General features: G+C 38.3%; 1 protein-coding gene across 2 annotated transcripts; it reads left to right on the forward strand.

The window, feature by feature from the left end:
• The first annotated feature begins 1,014 nt into the window (after positions 1-1,014).
• On the forward strand, positions 1,015-20,546 carry LOC148839467 (Golgi resident protein GCP60-like). 2 transcript variants are annotated; one of them, XM_088939751.1, is made up of 8 exons: positions 1,015-1,329; positions 9,958-10,099; positions 10,734-10,874; positions 11,495-11,653; positions 12,061-12,235; positions 13,445-13,625; positions 14,086-14,370; positions 15,217-20,546. In XM_088939751.1, exons 1-8 carry the CDS (start codon positions 1,056-1,058, stop codon positions 15,429-15,431), a joined length of 1,572 nt encoding a protein of 523 aa, XP_088795877.1. In that variant the 5' UTR covers positions 1,015-1,055; the 3' UTR covers positions 15,432-20,546. The 2 variants fall into 2 exon arrangements, with proteins under 2 accessions (XP_088795877.1, XP_088795885.1); XM_088939759.1 differs by having other exon boundaries at positions 15,220-17,941.
• The last annotated feature ends 653 nt before the right edge of the window (positions 20,547-21,199 follow it).

Genomic DNA, 21,199 nt, shown 5'->3' on the forward strand with positions numbered 1-21,199 from the left:
TACAGGGTAACTGGGGAGCCAGAGCCTATCTCGGCAAGCCACTGGCGCAAGGTGGGATACACCCTGGATATGTCCCCCCACAGGGTAGATAAACATACATACACCTGCATCAGGGACAATTTGAAAATATTTCTTTGGACTGAAAGAGGAAACCAGACCACCCACACAAATGTGGGGAGAACATACAAACTCCATGCAGATAGCACCCCAGAAATTGAACCCGGGGCCCCAGTGCTGTAAGACAGCAATGCTAACCAATGCACAACCATGCCACCCACAGGAACAGAAGCATCCTTGACAAAATCTGAAAATCTCAGTGTTGTGCAAGGAATCTTACAAATGCACACTCTCCAAAACTGAACTTCTGAATTTTTTGTAGTTTGAAATTACACATGGGTGTTTTAAATAAAGTAAGAATACATCCTAGGTTTAAAAATAAGTTGTAATTCAGCACACGAACTCTCTGTTGTAACACCAAGTTTTGGTTTAAAGATGGTTGGTCTCATTCAAACGTGTTCAATTCCTGAAATGAATTAGTAGCAAGTTATTTTTTAGTGCAAGGGGCAAAGTTGCTTTTCCAATGTCAAACCGTACTCGCCGAGTAGCACTACCAACTTCTTTCAAACATAAATATCGCACTTTTGGTATCTGTTAAGAAAATACATTTTCAGAATAATTGGTGGTTTCATTGCAAATATCACAAAAGCTACACTTAGATGGGGGACATCTGCTTCATGATATTTCTCTGATTTTATCGTTTTATAAGGTTATGTGTTCTGCAGAGCTCTAATGTCTTCCCCGTTAATATCCTTCGGTATACAGTAAGTTACCTTATGTAATAGCAAATGTAATAAAATATATAATGTATTTTTAACCACATTTACTGAAAACGAAATCAGAGCTACGACTGCCGTATTCCTTTGTCTCATTTTCTGTTGCCTAGAAACAGTTGCAGTTTTTCCCTTGTCTCGTCTACATCCTCCATGCAACTCCCGGAACTTCCGGCGAGAAATGAAACGGAAGTAGGTACGTGGCTGCTCCAGCTGACACTCAGCATGATGGCGATGGAGGTGCAAAGCTCCGAGCCTAGTGGTGGCAGCTCCAGCAGGCTAGAAGTTTCTATTGACGGTCTGACTCTTAGCCCCGATCCGGAGGGGGAACAGGAACAAAACGAGAGACTGGGGCCCCAGCGACAGGAACAGAGCAAAGATGCGAAGAGTCCATCTGAGGAAGAAGATGGGCAAGAGGGCGATACTGCCAGTTCCATGGAAAGGAAGTGGGGTTTTCCTCTCCAGGAGCTCTATGGCCTGGCTCTGAAATTCTTTAAAGGTACTTATTCTGCGCCAGCTAAAATCCTAAATGCGTGAAAATCGTTATTTTTTTACGTGACGCACGCAACGCAAAAATAATATTATAAACACTATTGTATTGTTTCGCCACCCAAACCGAATACGGTTTAGCTGCGTAGATAAACTACCTGTCTACGAACAGCAAGCAGACACTGGTATCACCCGCAAAAACTTCGAAATCTAAGATTGCATTCAGGATGGAAACACAAAAAGAATTAACGATAGATACCGTATTATTTATACATGTTTTAGGCGTTTATACGACCTACGGGGATGTATATAAAATAGTATGTTATCCATAACTGATTACTTATATCAGCTGTACACGCAATATCTTACACAGTGAAGCTTTGTGTACAATAAAGTACAACATGCATTATGGGCAGCCTCGATACGAAACGCTTGAAGAGCAAGCGTGTAGGAAAGAATCCAGTAACACGTCTCATCTTCCGTAGTGGGCGGTGTTGGCTATAACAGTTGTAGATCGCAAGATAGATAAGAGCGGTAGGTGTTGGTCCTAGGGGTGTGGGCTGAATAGGTGAGTACAGTGGGGTACTGTGGGGGTGAGGAATGGTACGAGCTAGGAGGGTGACCAGGCACTGCTTGACAGAGAGGCAAAAAAAGCAATCTGGCTGCAAATAAAAGGTTAGAGTCGATGGGAGACTCGGAGGGGGCAGAACATTCATATACGTGTACAAGAGCCGTGGGCATTGCACTTTTTTCAACTCCACTGTGGGTATGATGAGTGGCAGTTGAGGATTCTAATAGTTTTATCTTGTGCAAGGACAAGAACTAGTCAGCCGTACTTGAAATTTGAAGTAGACACCGTTTTTGTCAAAACATTTGTACAAAAGAGCACTTGAACCGATTGTGTTTGAAGACAGTGTGGCTGTGAGTGATGATTCCCACACACATTTACTGTAGAGGTAAAGGAGTGATGACTTCAGTGCTTGCAATTTCCATTTGCTTCTTGGCAAATATTATGTATCATGTAACAATAATTTGAACTTTATTTTTGTTCACATTTAACATGATCTGATACTCTATAGGCTGTCTCGTCTTTGGTCGGCAGCATTTTTGCAGGACGGCAGTACTGTCCTTCGGCAATAGTTCTAATGTATTAACATTGCTATTATTTTGATTTTTAAAATATTATTTTATTTTTTGAAAAGCTGAGTTCATGACTTGGGTCAAGACCCTATATCCTTATGAAGTCTGCATTTATAAACCAAGATAAATGGTTTTAACAAACAGTTGAACCTGTCAAAATATCAGATGAATGAATCTGCAGTCTTTTATAAAGACTTTTAAAACACTATTTAAACTGTACAGGTGTGCTGACTAAAGCCTTAACAGTATATGTCTTAAGGAACAGTAAAGATGTACAGCAGACCTTTAAAAAGTTTAAGATTTCATGATCCAAATGGTTTTATAAAATATGAAAGATTTTTGCTTATTGCTTCATCAGTACCATTTGCACAAAAGCCTGCATCTGGTAAAATCTGAAGTGGATTGCACTGCTTTGAAGACGGAGCCTTCTTATTGTTATAGTAGGGAATGGTTTCTTTTATTAAATGAATTGTTTCTCTTTTGTTATTAAAGGGAAATAGTAGGTCTGTTTGCACTGCACTTAGTTTCATGCTGAAGTACATGATTATAGTTAGCACCAGGTGCAGGATAAGTCAAGCCTGATGTTTTGTTTTGAATAAATTATCATAGAAGGAAGTCTACAAATATACTGTATTTTGCATCCTTACTAGTAAATCCTTACTAGAAGTGTTGTCGTTGGGTAAGGGGTTTTGTTGGCATGGATTAGGATTTGAAAGTTGCTTAGTATCCCGTGTCTTTCTTCAGTCTCTTCCGTTCTAAATATTATAACCAAGGTTAATTTTGTGCAGTTTGCCAAAGTAGGTTGGAGGGGATATTAAAATCAGTCAAATATGCTCCTCTAGAGTGTATCAGCAGGAAATTCTTATAATTGAATGAGAAATATACTAATATTACATTATAATTATTATTATACTTTGATATTTACTAAAATTAGCTGATGGCCAAGCATTTTATACTTTGCTCTTTGGATATGAGTTGGCCTGTGGCTTTATTCTGTATTTCTCTAACTCTGTCGGAGCTATCTCAGTTGTAGCTGTTTACATTCACAGTGTCTCCAAGTGCCAGTTTCTTGTTTTTCGATCGGTTGTTTATTTTTCTGGCAGTCCTTGCTGGAGTGAGTTTTTCTTGGGTTTGTTCTCGGTCTCTTTTCCAAATGCTGAAAGAATGACACATTTATATTGAGAAAGCCTGGCAGTCTTTAACTGAACTACACAGTTGATAATTCTATGCAAGATCACTCTGCATGTGAGCGTTTATAAAAAGTATTGATTTTGTATATAAATTCAATTCAATAAATTGCTTCATTTTGATCGTGGTTTTTCATAACTAATGATGATACCCTGTAGTAACTTTTGTAAAAGCACTAAATCTCTTCTGCGATATGAAGGTTGGGTGACACAGTGCTGCAGTGGTCAGGTCAGTGTTGCTGCCTCATAGCTCTAGGGCTATGGGTTCAATTCTATCAGTTTAATTCGGTCTGTGTGGAGCTTGTATGTTCTCCCCTCGTTCACATGGATTTCCTACAGCTGCTCCAGTTTCTTCCCACAGTTCAAAAAGTATACTGGTAGGTTAATTGGCGTCTGGGAAAACTGACCCTGAACTGAATGTGTGTACCAGGGACAGAAACAGAAGCTTTGTGAATCTATTGCAGTTTTATTTGATGCGTAGTATACAGAAGTGTGAGACTTCAACATCTTTTTTTCCACTAGAACAGGTCTTCTTTGTACCACACAACTTGGTTGAGTGACATATGGTACCTTTGAATGAAATTTCATAGGTTTCAGAAGTGATCTTCTCATTACAAATGTTGTACAAGTGTCATAGATGTGCAATACAAAGTTGTATTAGTTTCCCAGTGGGTTGCATGTACTGTATAATTAAAGGCAGATTTCTCAATCACCCCCAGTAGGCATCTTGACTTTTGGAAATTATATATGTAAAGAGATGAGTAAGTAAATGGCATTACACAATATCACTTGGTTAAAAAAACAAATATTTGATGGTCTTCATAAGGAAGTAGTTTAATTGAGGGTTAAGTGTGTCTACGTTAAGCAGGTAGAAGGAAATCCTGTTGCAAATTCGTCGTGCAGTCTGTGAGAATCAAGATGGAGAACCATACACTTGAATGCATTAACCACCACCACCTGTAGTGTGAACTCAGAAATATAGCTTTGAGTGATATGTAGTTTTAACAGAGGTTGGAAAGGGCTGGGCCTTGACTAATAATCATCACTGGAGACGAAACAGATATATTTTTGGATCATGGAGAATCCCTATAATTGTTGCATTTTTAGCCCATTTATCCTCTATAGTAGTTCCATTTTAAGAGTTGAAGGTTACAGGATGATTCATATTTCAGCATTCTCATTACTCCTTCTGTACTTGTGTGTATTCACCAATGTGGAAGACCATCTACTGGTATTCAAAGAATTAGTTTTATTGTGTTTCTGTGTAATAACCTATAAAAGCAAAAATAAATTAGATTTGGTTAGCCATTTGGAGAGTTTTTAAGCTCTTACAGTGATCTCAACAAACAAGCTTGCTGCATTGTAAAACTTAAGAAAGGTTCCAAACAAGAGAAGGTCTTTTGATCCATGTAGATAGATACTTAGATGCTTATTGATCCAAGAATCTCATCCAGCTGTTTCTTGAAGAATAGAGGGGTATCAGTTTCGACAACATGGCTGGGTGGCTTGTTTCTTACATGGTTCAGTAGCATATGTGTTAGGATGTTTCAATGAAATCAGCACTCAGTACTAAGCAGATTTATCACACATGCATGTGAAAAAGGCATATAGCTATTCCACATTTTTTCGAGAGCATTTTTTTCTGTTATCCTAAAGATAAGGTAAACTGGCCTCTGGGGAAAATTCCCCTTAGTGTGTGTGTGTGTATGTTTGTGTGTCTGTATATACCCTGGGTTGGACTGGCGTCCTGTCCAGGGTGTATCCTGCCTTGCTTCTGTATTGCAGGCCTGTATTGGATAAAGCAGTTAGGAAACAGATGGAAAGGGCCAAATTGCCTTTTTTCAAGGGTGTTAAACACAAGAATAGTAGAGTCTTCTTGCTCCTGCAGATTGGCTTTTATTAAGCTTGTAAATTGGTTAGCTATTAACTGACTGTTAAAAACTAACTTTTATTGATCTAATTCAGCCATTAAATGCATAAGGCAGCAGATCTTCAAATCCCAGCTGTATTACCGTGCTTAAATACAACTTCACTGTAACACTAATCCTGCTTATCAAACATTTTCACTGGATTTAAAGGGAGGTGATTGAAGTAAACTTCCACGATCAGGTGGATTTAAAAGACCACAGGCTCAATAGTCCCAATGTAGGACTGAGGGCAGTGTTACTTTAGCCAAGTAGGACTGGAGAAGTCTTAGGTACTCCCATGATGCAGTGGTGTTCCGGACCTTATGTGTTTTTGACACACCTGGATACTCTTAACACAGAGTTTTGCCTAGTGTATTCGAAGATGCTATAATGCTATGTGTTCAAATTTTACATCTTAAAATGTTTTTGGTAAAGAAGATATAATCAGGCAAAAATTCCCAGCTATTTGTACAGGTCTCAGTTTTCTCATAAATGTGAGATTGTTGACAAGAAGTGGTATCTGTGCTAAATAAATCCAGGTTAGATGCTGGCTTGTCACAGATCTCACTGGGCAGAGCAAATTTCTTGCAACTCCCTTGAGAAGCAGGGATCACACCAATAAAGATATGAGAGCAGCAAAAAGCAATAGAAAATCTTCCCATTTAATGACATTGAACTGTCAAGTATGGATTAATACCATGAACACCAAGTTAGCCTGAATTGTTTTGTTTTCTAAGCCATGTTCTATTCCAACATTTGTAGAATGACCCATGTTGTCAACTTTTGTTTACCTGATACATGTTTCTGAAGTAGTTGTTTCTTGTAGTCATTATTTTGGTCAGAGAAATCGGAGTCTGCTTTAACAGTTGGTTCAAATTTGTCTACACTTTGACAACTATTAAATATGTCAGTTTAAGTAGAAAGAGATTACTTGCATGAGTCTGCAGTTTTGGTTGAAAGTGCTTCACCCAATATTAGTGCCATTTGTTTGATTCCAAGTGAAACAGAACTGCTTGAAACTAAAGCATTTAGCTGTAGAAGATTTGATTGATTCAAAAACCTGTGTAATCCATACAGAAAACATCCTGAATCTCTTTGCATGTTTCATATCTGTGTGAAGCATTTGTTTTGTTGTAGGATCTTTGAATATCGGCTTATTTGGTTTAGAGCATTAAAGTGCATTCAAAATTTTCTCGGTCTAAAATCTTCAAACATAAATTACCCAATTCTGTGCTTTCATGTACATTTTAACAAAATGAAGAAAGTAAGGACTTAGGCAGATGTGGCTTTCATTTAGACGTCTAATTGCTCCAGATGGATATTTTTAAATAGCAATATGAAGCAGTACCCTACTATTTTATCTTGTTTGTATTCAGAGTAGTTTACCAGAATTGTGACACAACTGCTGTTGAGGTAATGTGATTAAAATCACGATTTTTCATTCTCGCATGTGTTAATGTGCAGATCAAATTGGCTGTCATTGTTTCAGGGCAAATATTAGTTTGAAGGCAAATATTAGCCAGATACATAGCATTTTTTAAATTCACATTGACCGATATTGATTGAATATGGCTGTTATTGATTTGAATAAAGACTTTTAACTGCATAATGTGTTCTCATGGCTTTGCGGAATTATTTGGTAGCTACAGCTATTGTCAGTTTTCAGAATTTCACTTTCATTAAGTGATGATGTCTGTTTTACTGCCTTGTAAAAGTATGCACCCCATTTCCAATGACATCCCATTATGTAGAATTGCAAATTGTGTATATTTTGTATGAAAACTGTAATCAATCTGAACAATTTTCTGGGCAAAATATCAAAAGTCGACAAAAACTGCAATGAAAGAAATGCATATATGTAAAATAAATGTGTTTTCATGTGTAATTCAAGAAAATGGGGTGTCATTGGAAGGGGATGTATGCTTTGCAAGGCACTGTGCTTTGAAAGAGGGGAGATGACACAGTGATTATAGTTATGCGACCCTAATTGTGCCCATGTGTTTTCTTCCCCTCCTTCTCCCCTATATATACACAGCAAATTCACCTTCATTTTACAAGGTATGTTGTTTTAACAGATGTTTTAATTTGCAGTAATTGCTTTTGCGGAGCCCAAGTTAGCCACTGAAGGGGAGTGACAAAGATTTTCTTGCAATGTTTTTGTCAGTCTGTTTTGAAGGTACCGCTGTGCACAACGTGCTTGACATTGCCTACAGAGTGTACAGCACTGTGTAGGCCCACACTTCACTCATATTATAAAGAGTACTTTGAATACCCTGAATGGATCTGTAATGCAGCATGTAGGAACTGCAGGCTGATCTGCCAGAAGAACAGTAGATTTTTTTTGCTCTATGTTCCACACCCTCTGCTTTGTTACAAGGTTTATTGCAACAAAAAGATTAAGATGATGCAATGAATTCTGAAAATTTCCTTTTGCCATTCTTTTCAAAGCGTTCAGATTAAAGTTATTGTGCTCATAGTTAAAGAACTTGGGGAAAACTCTTGTCCATTGTTTAAAAACGTAGGAAGAAGAGAAAGTCACAAATTTATTAAAAACCATTTTAGTTTTCTTTAGCAGTTAAAGATAAGATAAAATTGATGTTAACAAGCAGCAGTGTTAGTCTAATGCCACATGCCTTTAAGGTTTTTGTAGATATCTTTTTTTATTTTTGAGTTTCTTTTGAAGGTGTGAGCACTGATAGTTCCAACAGAAAAGAACTTGTTTTGTTCTTAGCAGTAAATTCCTCTGATATTCGTTCACATATTTGGTCAGTGGTAGAAATGTGGTTTGAACCCAACAACTCCTGCTAACAGGCTTTTGACCTAAATCACTGGATTATTTAGTTTGCAATTAATCTTTGCGCCACCTCACAAGATGTGACCACTTAAGCCAAGCACTTTGGTGGGGTTACCCAGTCTGCTTTTAGAATGGAAAAGGCTGCACCTCAGTGAATCCAAAGTAATATGGACTAGAACTCGCTCTCCTCAGGCAGTCCTGGGGGTGTAGCCATAAGCCAATTTAACAGCTGGCAGTTCTGTTTTCTGCATTCTGTTGTTTACCCATCCAGTTTGGAATGACAACTGCTAACTTGGATTACGGCTACAACCCCAAACTGCGTAGGGAGATTGAGGATCAGAGCATAACCCTCCAGCACGCCCACCTGTCAGAGCCATTTGTTATTTACAAATAATAGTGATTCCTAACGTCAGTATTGCACTTTTTGAATCCCAAAGGATCCCGAAGTGATTTTCATCTAGGAAGAATTATAGAGATTTCTAGCCAATTACTAGATTACAATTGCTAGCTGTTTAAGTAATTGAGTGCTAACTTCCAAGGATCTTCTTCAGCTGGTTCTTGAAAGCAGTTGGGGTATTGGCTTTAACAACGTGGCTGGGTAGCTCCAGTGCTTCTTTGTGTAAACAGGTACTTCCTGTTTCTGGTTTTAAAAAAGTTAAGTTCCTTCAGCCTGTCAGGGCAGGACATCAGGCATTACCTGTTTGCTCTTTGTACTGATTCCAGGGCAGCAATACAAGTTTGGCCACCACATTACAAAAAAAGATGCACAATATTCCAAGTGTGATCTTACTAGGCATTGTACAATTTAAACCTGCATCTTTTAATTTAAGTTGCATTTTATGTCTATACATGCTAACATTTTTTGCCTTTGTAATTGCTTGCCCACATTGTCTGGAAGTGTAATGTAAATGTGTCAACAGAAGGCATCTAAGTCTATTTTTATAGGCAGCAACATGTTTTAAACATTCCCTTTTCCTAAATTTAGACCAGTAGTTTGTTTTTGTTACTTTTATGTAATATTCTGCAGTTTAACTTGGAGATACAAAGGGTTGAACCTAGAACATCCTACAGGCAAAGCATGTACTCTGACATTCAGTTATATTTCCGATTTTCCTGTCTGTCATCTCACCTGGGTGATGTGCAACAGCCATGTGGAGAAGTGAGAAATGGCTTGCCATTTGAATGAAAGAAGAACCTTATCCAGGCTGCAAGCCCTGAGTGTTATTTAGCACAGCAGAATTATCACCACTACTCTCATGAACAATTCCATGGTAATATGCTCTATGCAGCACAGTGCTTTTTTGACAGAGTTGTGCACATCTGTCACTGATGGCTCTCTGGGAGCTCATAGGCTCACACCATGTTCCAGGAGATGCTGTAGCACAAATACCTAAGGAAAATCGAAGCACCCAACCTAGGGAGCACACATACCATTGTGGGAATCCTGGTTACAGACTTGACCCAGTCTTCAGCCAGTGACGCCTGGAGCAGCTTTGTAAGTTGAACCCTGTACCGGCATCGGTTTGAGGTAAAAGATGGATCCTTTGCATGAAATGCTATTTTTTGTCATGCTTGCCCAGTGTTAATAAATATCCTTGTTGTTTTTACAGACAAAGATGGCAAAGCCTTCCACCCAACATATGAAGAGAAACTACGCCTTGTTGCTCTCCATAAACAAGTTTTACTTGGCCCGTATAACCCAGATGCCTGTCCAGAGGTTGGATTTTTTGATGTCCTTGGAAATGACAGAAGGTACAGCTTAATTAGTGTTAAAAACACTAATACCGGGTGAACAGAAACCTCTTTGATCGGTGCTGTGAATTCTAGAACATTATTGAAAATAACGATTTTCCATTCGTGTGCAATAACACATACCAGACTGTCTACAAAGTGGGTACCAGGGATTTTGGTTTAGGCACTCAGTGAGCACTCTGTGTACATAATTAAATAAAAATGGTGTATTTCAGCCTAATAAGAGTTGGTCTTATTGCAATCGGAGCACTTTCAATTCATTCATTACACCCACAGTCGACAAAGTACTCTGATTTGGGTTGCAGACCTTAACCCATGTTAAGAAAATATCCTTCATATGTGAATCACAAAATACAGGGCTTCTACCAAAGTGTCTAGCATTTAATAATAATTTAATAATATATTCCCTGTGACACTGCTAATGTCCTACAAGCATGTTACAGAATCCAATACTTAATGTTAAACAACAAAAAGTACTATCTACTTCAGGGATTTGCAACATAGTGTTTTTCCTGACTTGTCTCAAACTGGAGCAGTAACAGCCAGTTATGCCAAATGACCAGGCCGTTTTGACCAAAGCAGAAAAATTCAGAAGGTTTAACCCCCTTCTCTTGGTTGTGGTTTGTTTTTGCAGGAAGGAGTGGGCAGCATTAGGGAACATGTCAAAAGAAGATGCTATGGTGGAATTTGTAAAGTTGCTGAACAAATGTTGTAATTTATTTGCACCCTACGTTACATCTCACAAGATAGAGAAGGAAGAGCAGGAAAGGAAAAGGTGAGATGGCTCGTTTGTTTTTCTTAGTTCATATACTGAAGACTTTGTAGCCCAAGAACCTAGTAGTCCAGCTGCCTCTTCCTTCCACCATTGGCTCCATACAACTTTGTACTAACTTCATACATCTTCATACTAACTGGGATCACCCTTGTCTTTCATTAGATATCTAGTATTGAGTTAAGATCTTGTAATAGAACAGATTGGTGGGAGATGAGGTGAATTTCAGCAAATTCCTAAATGAAGAGTTGCAAACTCCATTTATACATGTCTAACCTGTAGTAGATAATAGCATTCATTTACTACCGCCTGACTCCTACTAGTCATTATGAATGTTCATTAACAAAATCCAGCTTAGGTGCAAAACGTTCATTATATTCAAATGTTAATATTTTCAGTACTTAAGAATTGTCTTTTTCAGCCACAACATTAAATTGTTGTGAAGTATTATGAGATCGGAGGGTGTATCAGGGTTTAAGAAGGTGTTTTCTCTCAGAGTTATGTGTTCTGGAAACCCCCCCCCACCAGTGAAAGTCCCGTGTCTTATCACGATTGGTCTTCTGGGCCCGGCTGTTGTGTTGTGTCGCTGGCGATTGCTGTCTGACCGGCTGTGCCCTCTCCAGGAGGGAGGAGGAGCAGCGGCGGCGGCTGGAAGAGGAGGAGAGGGAGCGGCGGCGCCAGGAGGAGGAGAGGCGCCGCAGGGAGGAGGAGGAGAGAGTGCGCAGGGAGGAGGAGGAGCGGCGGCAGATCGAGGAAGAGAGGCTGCGCATGGAACAGCAGAAGTCAGTGCTCTCTCACTACAGCCACTTTAGGGCTTTTCTGTCAAACTGTGGCTATGTACAAATGTGTATTAAGTGTACATCACCCCTTCTCAGTGTAGGTAAACTGTTGATAAGGTGCTAAATTTGTTCTTTATGTTTCGATGTGTTCGGAGTTCTCCCTTATTCACTGTTTTAACCCTATAGGTCTGTTAAACCCTATTATATGAATTACCTGTTGTCATAAAATATCTCAGATTGAGAAAAAAACTTTAATCTTTTGGGGAGTTGAGGAAAAAAATGGAATAATGGAATTACTTTTAGAAGCGTACAATTATTATTACAAATAACTATTTGCCATGCATCAATTGAGTCTAGCGTGTCTGTGGTTTGTCAAGCACTGGCTGACACACTTGTCCGTGTGGTTGCAGGCAGCAGATCATGGCGGCTCTGAATGCTCAGACAGCAGTTCAGTTCCAGCAGTATGCTGCCCAGCAGTACCCAGGCAACCTGGAGCAGCAGCAGATCCTCATTCGCCAGCTACAGGAGCAGCACTACCAGCAGTACATGCAGCAGTTGTACCAGGTGCAGCTGGCACAGCAGCAGGTAGAGTACAGACCTGCAGCCCGCCAGTAGGTGGAATTCAGTATGTGAATTTGCCTTTCTCCTGGTACAATCCTGGGCCCAGTTGTAATGCTTTGTGATCAGCACTAAGGTGACGACAGTTTGAGCCTTTACAGTATGTGTTGTACTTCATTTGCAATATTTTTGGTTTTTGGCATGACAAAGGACAGGCCACTGAGAACTCTTGAGTGATCATGGTTTTTCCTTGAAGATGATAAAGTCATGAAAGGGATTAAACAAGGTGGAAGGTAGCAGCAGAATATTTACAGGATCAATGCTTTTTTAGGTTAAGAAAAGCATTAAGCACTTATGAGATCAGCGTTAAAAAATGTAAGGTGATATAAAGTGGTTTTGCATTTTTACAGGTAAATACTAGGGTCACTTGGTCATCTTGAAATTGTACCCACAGGAGATCTTTGTGGAAACATGATGAGATAATCTCATTGTGTATAATAATTTAATAGTTTGTCAGGTGTGTTCATACTACAAAAGGGCTTTTGTAGAAGTTGTAGCAAGGAAAGGTGTTACTGAACCAAAATATTTAACATTAAGCAGTAGCTTGAAACTAATTACATAATTTAGCAAGGATAAATGTTGAAAGAAATTAATGGTTTTAGGAATGAAAAATGTTTTTTTATTGCAGAAAACAAAACTAGTTTCCTTGCTTCATTTCTACCAAGATGGTTGGATATAGATGTAAACAAACATCTAGGAAATGGATCACCTTCTGTGCCATCATTAGCTTAACATTAATTTAAGAAAAGTATCATAGCCATAAAGAAGTCCTTTTATTTTAAGTCATTCTTGAAACTGTTCACAATGTGATCACAAAGGTAACATTTTTATGTTTCAAACTACAATAAGAAAGTAGCAACATCCTAACGTTTACAAACATAATTAACTTGATTTGCTTTGCGTCGATGTTTTCATTAGGTAAAACCTATCATCAGATGTCTTGGCAAAAAAAATGCTCAATACATTCTGGAAAAGTGTCACTATGTGCAGCAGTTTGTGTTGTGGTCCGAGCAATGTTACTATTGAGGTTGTATAATGGCCTGTTTCAACCCTCATTAATCTTGCAAATGGTGAACAGGCACAGTCCGAGCTCATCTGTGTCTTGGTTTACCTATGTGCTAATCTATGATTCTTACTGGATCTTGCTGTTGTCACAGTTGCTCTCCTATTTTGCAGGCGGCTCTGCAGAAGCAGCAGGAGGCGGCGATAGTGTCGTCCACGATGGCGGCGAAGGTCAGCGCTGCCTCCCCTGGGGAGAGCCCCGCACTCAACGGACAGCCCAATGCTCATACAGACAGCCTGGACAAGGAGCCGGAGCTGGAGCCTGCAGAAGAGCTCACCGAAAATGGACCAAAAGGCATGGTCAAGGGCTGAAGACCGAAAAAACACATCATCCATAGCATTTCCATTCCTAAAAATGTCATCAAAGCATGTGTACTTAATTGGGCTGTTCAATGTCTGAACAAGCTAAAAAAGTTTTTAATTTATTATAATGATGATGATAAGATATAATTTAGTGATTTTTGTAACATTTCCATTTCTGTTCTAGCCCATGCACATTTTTATATTTTCTAGTTTCTCCCAAGTCAACACAGTTGCCCTTTGACAACATTTTAATAGGAGCCGAAGTCCACTTTTGTTAGCGAAAAAAGCATATCGCAAAGCCTTTTGGCAGATCCCATCACTCCCCTCAACTCTCTCCTATCTGTTGCCACCATCTCACTACATGGAGTGTTCTCGGCTTTTTAATCATTTTGTGTAATATGTAGACGGATATGGTACAAATACATAATTCCCTTTCCTCCATCTTTCCTCAGATACTACACCTGTGATCGCTGCACCCTCCATGTGGACACGGCCACAGATCAAGGATTTTAAAGAGAAGATCAGGCAGGACGCTGACTCTGTCATCACAGTGGGCCGCGGGGAGGTGGTGACCGTGCGTGTGCCGACTCATGAGGAGGGTTCCTATCTCTTCTGGGAGTTTGCCACTGATCACTACGATATTGGCTTTGGAGTGTACTTTGAATGGACAGATTCTCCAAACACTGCGGTCAGCGTCCACGTCAGCGAGTCCAGTGAAGACGAAGAGGATGAAGAAGGTGAGAAGGCTAAGTGCCAATTCAGTGACAGCTAACCACATTCAGTTGTTACTGGTTCCACTTAAAGGGCTGTAGATTAGCCTTCATATGCTAATTCCTTATTTTTCAAATGTTTGATTAACTTTTTTTTTTCTAGTGAACACCTTTCAGGGAATGCACCATGTTCATGAGTTGGAGTCTTGCTAATATTTTGTGTCATTTGTTTGGCTTATTTTATTCTAAAGCTTTTTTTTTCTGATTAAGAAATAATATAAAGTGTCTGAAGCCTTGAGAGGGCACATTCAGCTTACCCTCTAGTGATACAGTTCTCGTGATGGTACATATAGTATCTGTGGAAAAATAGCAATTAACTTGACTTCACTGTTCAGCTAGTTTGATTTGGCTGTATGTATCAAAATAAGAATTCTAGGGCCATGTCATTCTTTGTCATTGTTGTTGGCACATTTATCAGTCTGACCAGCTTGCTGTTTAATGCTTAGAAAAGCATACTAACAAAAATCAAAATCCATTTGTGTGTGCATGTTGTAGTATCCTCTCCAGTTTGAGATGTATTCATTCCAATTTCCTGATTTTACTCTGAGCTTACTGCAGAGAAGCATCACCATCACAGAATCACTTTGGGATTAACATTAACTAACGGGCATATGGATGAAAAAACATCCACACAAAGATTGCATTGTGTCTTTTCAGGGTTTTGTAGTTAATTAGGAGTCCGATTTCTCAGCGTCTGTCAGTGTCAGGCCGACTGGAAGAAAGTCTCTGCTTTTTCCTCTACTTCAAGCAGCACAGTGCATAAAATAATTGAAGTGAAATTGCTTACACTTCTTTGGTTGACCTTTTTTTCAGCAGAAACCCAGAGTGAAGAAGAAAAAGCCAAAAAGAACACCAGTAAGCCTCAGGTGGATGAGATTGTACCAGTCTACAGGAGAGACTGCCACGAAGAGGTCTACGCAGGCAGTCACCAGTACCCAGGGAGAGGAGTGTACCTTCTCAAATTTGACAATTCGTACTCATTATGGAGATCAAAAACCGTCTACTACAGAGTTTACTACACTAGATAAAATCCCTTCGCCGGAAACTGGGGGTGTGCAGGTTGGAACGTGGAGTGGCTTTGTTTTCTCTTGGGGAATTGTAAAATCTGCCTTGGTGTGGAAGCTGGGTGCAGATCATGCAGATCTGTACCATTCTCATCATTTTTTGTTTTGGAGGGCAAATATGTGCCACTTTTAAAGGCTTGGTTGAAGTATGAAGTATTATTGGTTCCTATTCAGCAAAACACTGCCTTGCCATTGACCTAAGTATATCAGGGCTCAGAGGCAATGAGCCTATTACATAAGCATAAGTTCCCTCTTTGCTCCAATATATTGCCTTACTGTTCTTCACTGAATATTTCATTTCACTAAAACTAGATTAGTGGTTATCAACTGTTGCTAAATATGTACCATTAAATTGGATGAATAAGACAACAAGGATTTTAAAAGCTTTTCTATTGTGTACAATATAAAGATTTGTCAAGCTCTAAATAGTTCATTGACAATTTAAACCAGAGAATGTAAAGCCTAAGAGACTGCTTACTTTCAAATCCAATGTATGAACGAACTTCCTGATCACTTTGCAGCTGATAAGAGGCATAATACACAAAAGGATGGTAGTGTTGTCACACAATTGCTTTGTTTAAAATGCGTTGATGACAAATAAAAAGGTGTTTATTGTGTTCTGGTATGAATACATGATCCCAGAATGTGGCACTTAAGGCCACATGACTACTGTCAGTTGTGATACATTCTCATGATTTTGAGAACCTTTGGTTTAAACCTTTTTCTTCTGGTGTTAAAGGGAAAGAGCAAGACGTTTCTTCAGAAAAATACCAGATTGTGGCCTTTTGAGGAAGGCCTTGATAACTGATAGTGAACTGTCTATTGGATATTTTAGTTAAGTGAGCAAATACCTTTGCATTTGAAGAATTTCAGTTATCCCAAGGCAAGAACTATTGGCATAAGACATAAAAGTATAAAACAAAACCTTAAGAAGGTGTTTCTTAAATAGACATACATTGTATTATGGTGAATGGTTCCACTTTTACATCAGGACTTGAGGCAGTGTTTTGCCCAGTAAACCCCATTTTCCTCAGATGGCTAGAGGATAATAAGCATAACCTGTGAAAACTGATATCTATACAACCATTGTCCTTAATGTGTAAATTCCAACTATAACAATCTAACCAGTTCATTGTTTTAAAGGCATCTTTGGAATTAAATGTATGCATCTGAATTTGAAATGCATGAATATTCCTGGGATGGTCAAATCTAGTCTTGGAGAGCCACACTCCAGCAGTTTTTATAAGTCCCCCTTTATTTTTGAGTCATTCATTGAAGGCGGCAGTTGACACAGACTCATTACAGATGATTATTAAATTAAATTAATGGCCTTTTTTTATGTTAAAAATCTCATCTGATTTAGAACTTGTTCTATGGAGTATGTGTAAAACCAGATTCTCTCTCCAAAACCAGGGGTGGTCACTCTTGTCTTATTTCATTGTTCTACATTAATGTGACATGTGAGAGACCATTTGTTTCTCTCCATATTGTGCAGAAAGTGTTCTCTTTGTGAGTGCATTATATAATTATAAAAATCTGCATTTTTTTTCCTCAACTTGGATATGTATTGCTTTTGAAAGCAAATGACATTCATGTTAACACAAAATGCTCTTTCTTTTAAGTTTCTGATTTTGGTGTAGCTAGGCCAAACCTGCTACCTTCCTCTGCTGCCCAAGGAGTCACATAATATTATAAATAAGTCTATAATATTTAGATACCATTTATGAAAAGCAGCTTGATTTAAAACAATGGTGCATTGCTTAGAGTATAGTTTTCATTTTTAAACAACATGCTGCATAGAAGTGTACAGTAGGTAAAAATACAGTAATCTCAAATAATTGAAAATATTTCTTAAACTGATTTATAGTCAGTGTTATAGTGGATTGTTTTCTTTCAGTAAACCTCTGTGGTGGGAGATTTGAAGTCTGAAACATTAAAAACATTACCCTACTCAAAGCTTAGTTGTGAAAAGTCATTTAAATTTGGTAATTCAAACTATATTAATACCATATTAATACCAAAGGTCTGCTAGTGTAATATCACTGACAAAACAATCTTTAACACCAAATAGGTAACATAAAACCAACTTGCGTTATACATTACCTAAACGTTAATGCTGACTTCATGATTAATAGGTTTCAAAGAAGAGCTGTTATTCAAGCAAAGAACTCTTACATGCCTTCCCCACATAAATTAAAATGCCAAAAGATTTCTAATATTTAAAGTCTTTATTTTATGCACTGACTGGAAAAAAAACACTAGATTTGTACATCCTATTCACCGTTTTGACCATTTTCAGTTCTGGTTAGTGAATGTGAATACATGCGTACTGGACCCCGAGCTGCTGTTGAGACCTCTGAAACTACAATGCTGCAGCCTCCTGTCAGTAGAGTGAGGCTAGATGGACCTGTTTATGCCTCCCCTTGCTCTCCGTGTCTTCAGTGAGCAAGATTAAAATTCTTATCCTGAAAGTGCATTCTATGTCTTTTGTCATTTCTTTCTGAAGGGTTTGGCTTTGCAGTCTAATGCTTTTGCAACAACTGTACTAAACAGAAGTGAGATTGTCTGATCCCGGAGGGGGTTTAATCGGTGGGACAGTATCAGTACTGCTGCGTGTTTGTTACCACTTGTGGACAGCTTGCCGCAGCTGTGCAAAACAAAGATGCCATGCTTTATTTCCAAAATGATAAAAACGCTAGAACTGAAGGAAGGTAACCAACAACAGTCCTCAAAGCTAAAGATGCAGGTTACTTAGTGAAATTACTTTTTCGCCCACTGCACATTCTAATTAACCCAAGTATATTTTTTGTTCATTTAGCTCCGTTGTACAGGTCTGTTGACAATTCTTTCCATGTAGAGTTTTTCCACTCTTATTTGCATGCTTTGTTTTACCCAGTTGCCTTGTTTTGCACACCCCCAGTTTAGTCTCATTTTGAACTTTTTTTTTTGCACTTTGTGCATTAACCTAAAAGGCAAAACCTAAAAGAAAATTGAGATTATGGTTTGCCGTTGCAATCACAGCCAGAAACATGGTTAGTTATTTAAAACATTTGAGACTGCTTACTGAAAAATTAGTGTTTGGTTCTGATGCCGAGGAATTTGCATTTTTTCAGTGCATAGATACACCATGTAGAACACCAGTTTTCCTATACATGCCTTTCTTAATTTTAGGTGCTGTAAGAGCTGAATCAGTTCAACCTCAAATGCTGTAGTTTTGCAATTCAGTTAGGATATTTAAACAGGAAATATATCTAAAGCCAATGTGGTAGATTTGTGACCTGTGGAAAAGGCAATGACATGTACAGCAGCATCCTTAAAAATATATCTTTTCAGCAAAGAGGCTAAGTTCTAGTTGCTATAAAGAAATGCTTCTTTTGTGAACATTGAGCCTGTAATTGGAAAGTTTCATCTTATCCAATTTGCACTAAGCATCTTAAAAGAAAAGAACTAGAAGAAAGGTCAGACCAGATGAGGCAGAGAAGTACAGTATATAGCCATGTAACTGCTCATAGGAAAGCTTGTAGATCGTTCAGATCTAACTGCTGCTGTTTGTGAATTATGAAAAATGATCACCTGGCAGCATCTGAACATTGATAAAAGTTCATATTTAATGATAAAAGTGCAAACACCCTTGGGACAAGAGTATATTTAGAACTGCCATGCAGCTCCTCAATGGCCTTATCAGTACTGAGCAAAATATTCTTTGTAATCTGCTGCCTGCATCAAGGCCTAATGAGCACAAATACCGTCTTAGTTCACCATACTGCATTTGATGCTAGAACACCAAAATTTAGAATTTAGAAACCAAACGTTCTTGAAGTTTTCCAAAATCATAAAGACACAAGCAAAATGAAGTATCTGTTCCTTTTTGGTGCAAGAATAACAGCAGTATCCTCGATATGATCCTGTTTCTGACTTGTGATTTCCGGCCGATGATGTCGCACTCTGTACAGTTTAGATGAGCAAGTTGTTCATGATGTTTTGTTGTTCCTTGATATCCATTTTGTAAATAACATTCTGTCCCTCTTTGCTGTGAAAATATTAAATTCTAGATTACTGTATTTTCTACAGTAGGAAAGATATTTAAATTGTTTAGCATTATCACTGCAATTATGGACACTGTCACCCTCCCACATTTCAACACCTTACAAACCTCAGAATTATTGTAAAAGGATTTATAGATATAGAGGTTTCTGTGGAACAGACTGCAGGTGTACATTCCATAGCAAAATTAAGCCTTTAACTATCAAGAACACTCAGCATTACTTTCATGATTATCCATTTTTGCAACACCCCATGGGTAAGTTAGTTTATAAAAATTCTCTAAATTTCATTTATTTTTCTGAGTTTAAAAAAATGATTGCAGTTGTAGTTTGGATTCATACTTGCTTCCAAAATAAGACTGCATGAAATATAGCTTTGCTGTACTTGTTTTTATCAGTAAACCAAAACATCCTGCAAAGAATTAAATTAACACATGGAATCTTCACAGAACCCAGATACAAAAAAAACCTTATTGATGTAGGAGGCTGTCAAAATTAGTTAAGGCTGTATGTTCTCTTGCAGGGGATAATTGTGAATAGTCTAACATTTTTTTCAAAATACTAGGATTCTTTTTTGGTGCAGTGTTCTGGCAACACCAATTACATAGAAGGGAATGTGGGCATGTTTTCACAATAACATCCTCTGTAAGCAATTTGTGCTGAAAATTTGCATTTAAAAACAGTCTGTTCCTTGTAAACAATTTGTTATCTACAGTATTCATAACATCTTTTCTCAACCATCATGTATGTGGGAGTTGAAAAGTGATGGTCTAGATGTCAGACAGGAAAACTGTTACGTGTCTTTTTTTTTTAACAAAAACCCTACACAGATAATTTTAATGCTAGTCATTAATATGCATTTCTGAGTAATGCTTCTTTTTCTTCCCCAGTGATGATGCTAAATGCTGTCCTTGATGTGGTGGGTGGGGGTAAATGGTGAAATAAGATTGTAAATTGTCCAAGGTGGAAAGGTGAAGATATGTATGTAAACTGTAAATTTAAAATTTGAGTTCAACATTAAAAAAAGCTCAACAATTATTGCTTTTGGTTGTTTAATTGTTAGAGTACAGGCTCAAAATTCCTAAGCAAGTATATATTTAAACTTGATTAAACTTCCATTTATCTGTAAAATCAGCTTCTGTCTCATATATTCTTATTTTTTACTGACACTGCTTTCGACATGAATGTGAGAGGTATATTAAATTGAACCATCTTTGCTCAATCCAGCATATAGGCTTTCTATTAATTTGAAATGACCATTTTTCTTCTTATAGTCATCAGACTAATTGGCAGCTGGTCTGTAAATGAAATCCACTCTATGCTTCAAAACTGATAGCAAAGGTAGGTTAAGGTTAAAGACCTTCAGTGCTTTTCTTTAAAAGGTGCACTGAGTCACTATCCATTTAACAGTCTGTGCTCTTCACAGTATCTACAGCAGATCTTGCAGTGATCCGAGGAGAAATGGTGCTCTCCCTGACAACTCTACAAGCTCACAGGAGTTGAAGTCATGGGACTGACTGCACATGAGGCTGAGGATATCCTGTGCTGACACCTGACCCTGCTGACATTGGCAAAATTTGATCAATTGCTTAGGACATTGAGACAACAGCTGGCCCAGCCCATAGCTGAAGACAGACTGTGCTCTGTACTACAGAGTACAGCCTGTGCTACTAATGGGCTCTTTTATTG

This window comes from Atractosteus spatula, chromosome 2, assembly GCF_055471065.1.
Source record: "Atractosteus spatula isolate fAtrSpa1 chromosome 2, fAtrSpa1.hap1, whole genome shotgun sequence".
NCBI lineage: Eukaryota > Metazoa > Chordata > Actinopteri > Semionotiformes > Lepisosteidae > Atractosteus > Atractosteus spatula.

What these genes read in the sequence shown, in the direction of transcription:
- LOC148839467 (XM_088939751.1), top strand. Translation starts at nt 1,056, where the DNA reads ATGATGGCGATGGAGGTGCAAAGCTCCGAGCCTAGTGGTGGCAGCTCC. An exon ending in GTCCTTGGAAATGACAGAAG is followed by an intron (nt 10,100 to 10,733) that starts GTACAGCTTAAT and finishes TTGTTTTTGCAG; the next exon opens with GAAGGAGTGGGCAGCATTAG. An exon ending in GAAGAGCAGGAAAGGAAAAG is followed by an intron (nt 10,875 to 11,494) that starts GTGAGATGGCTC and finishes TGCCCTCTCCAG; the next exon opens with GAGGGAGGAGGAGCAGCGGC.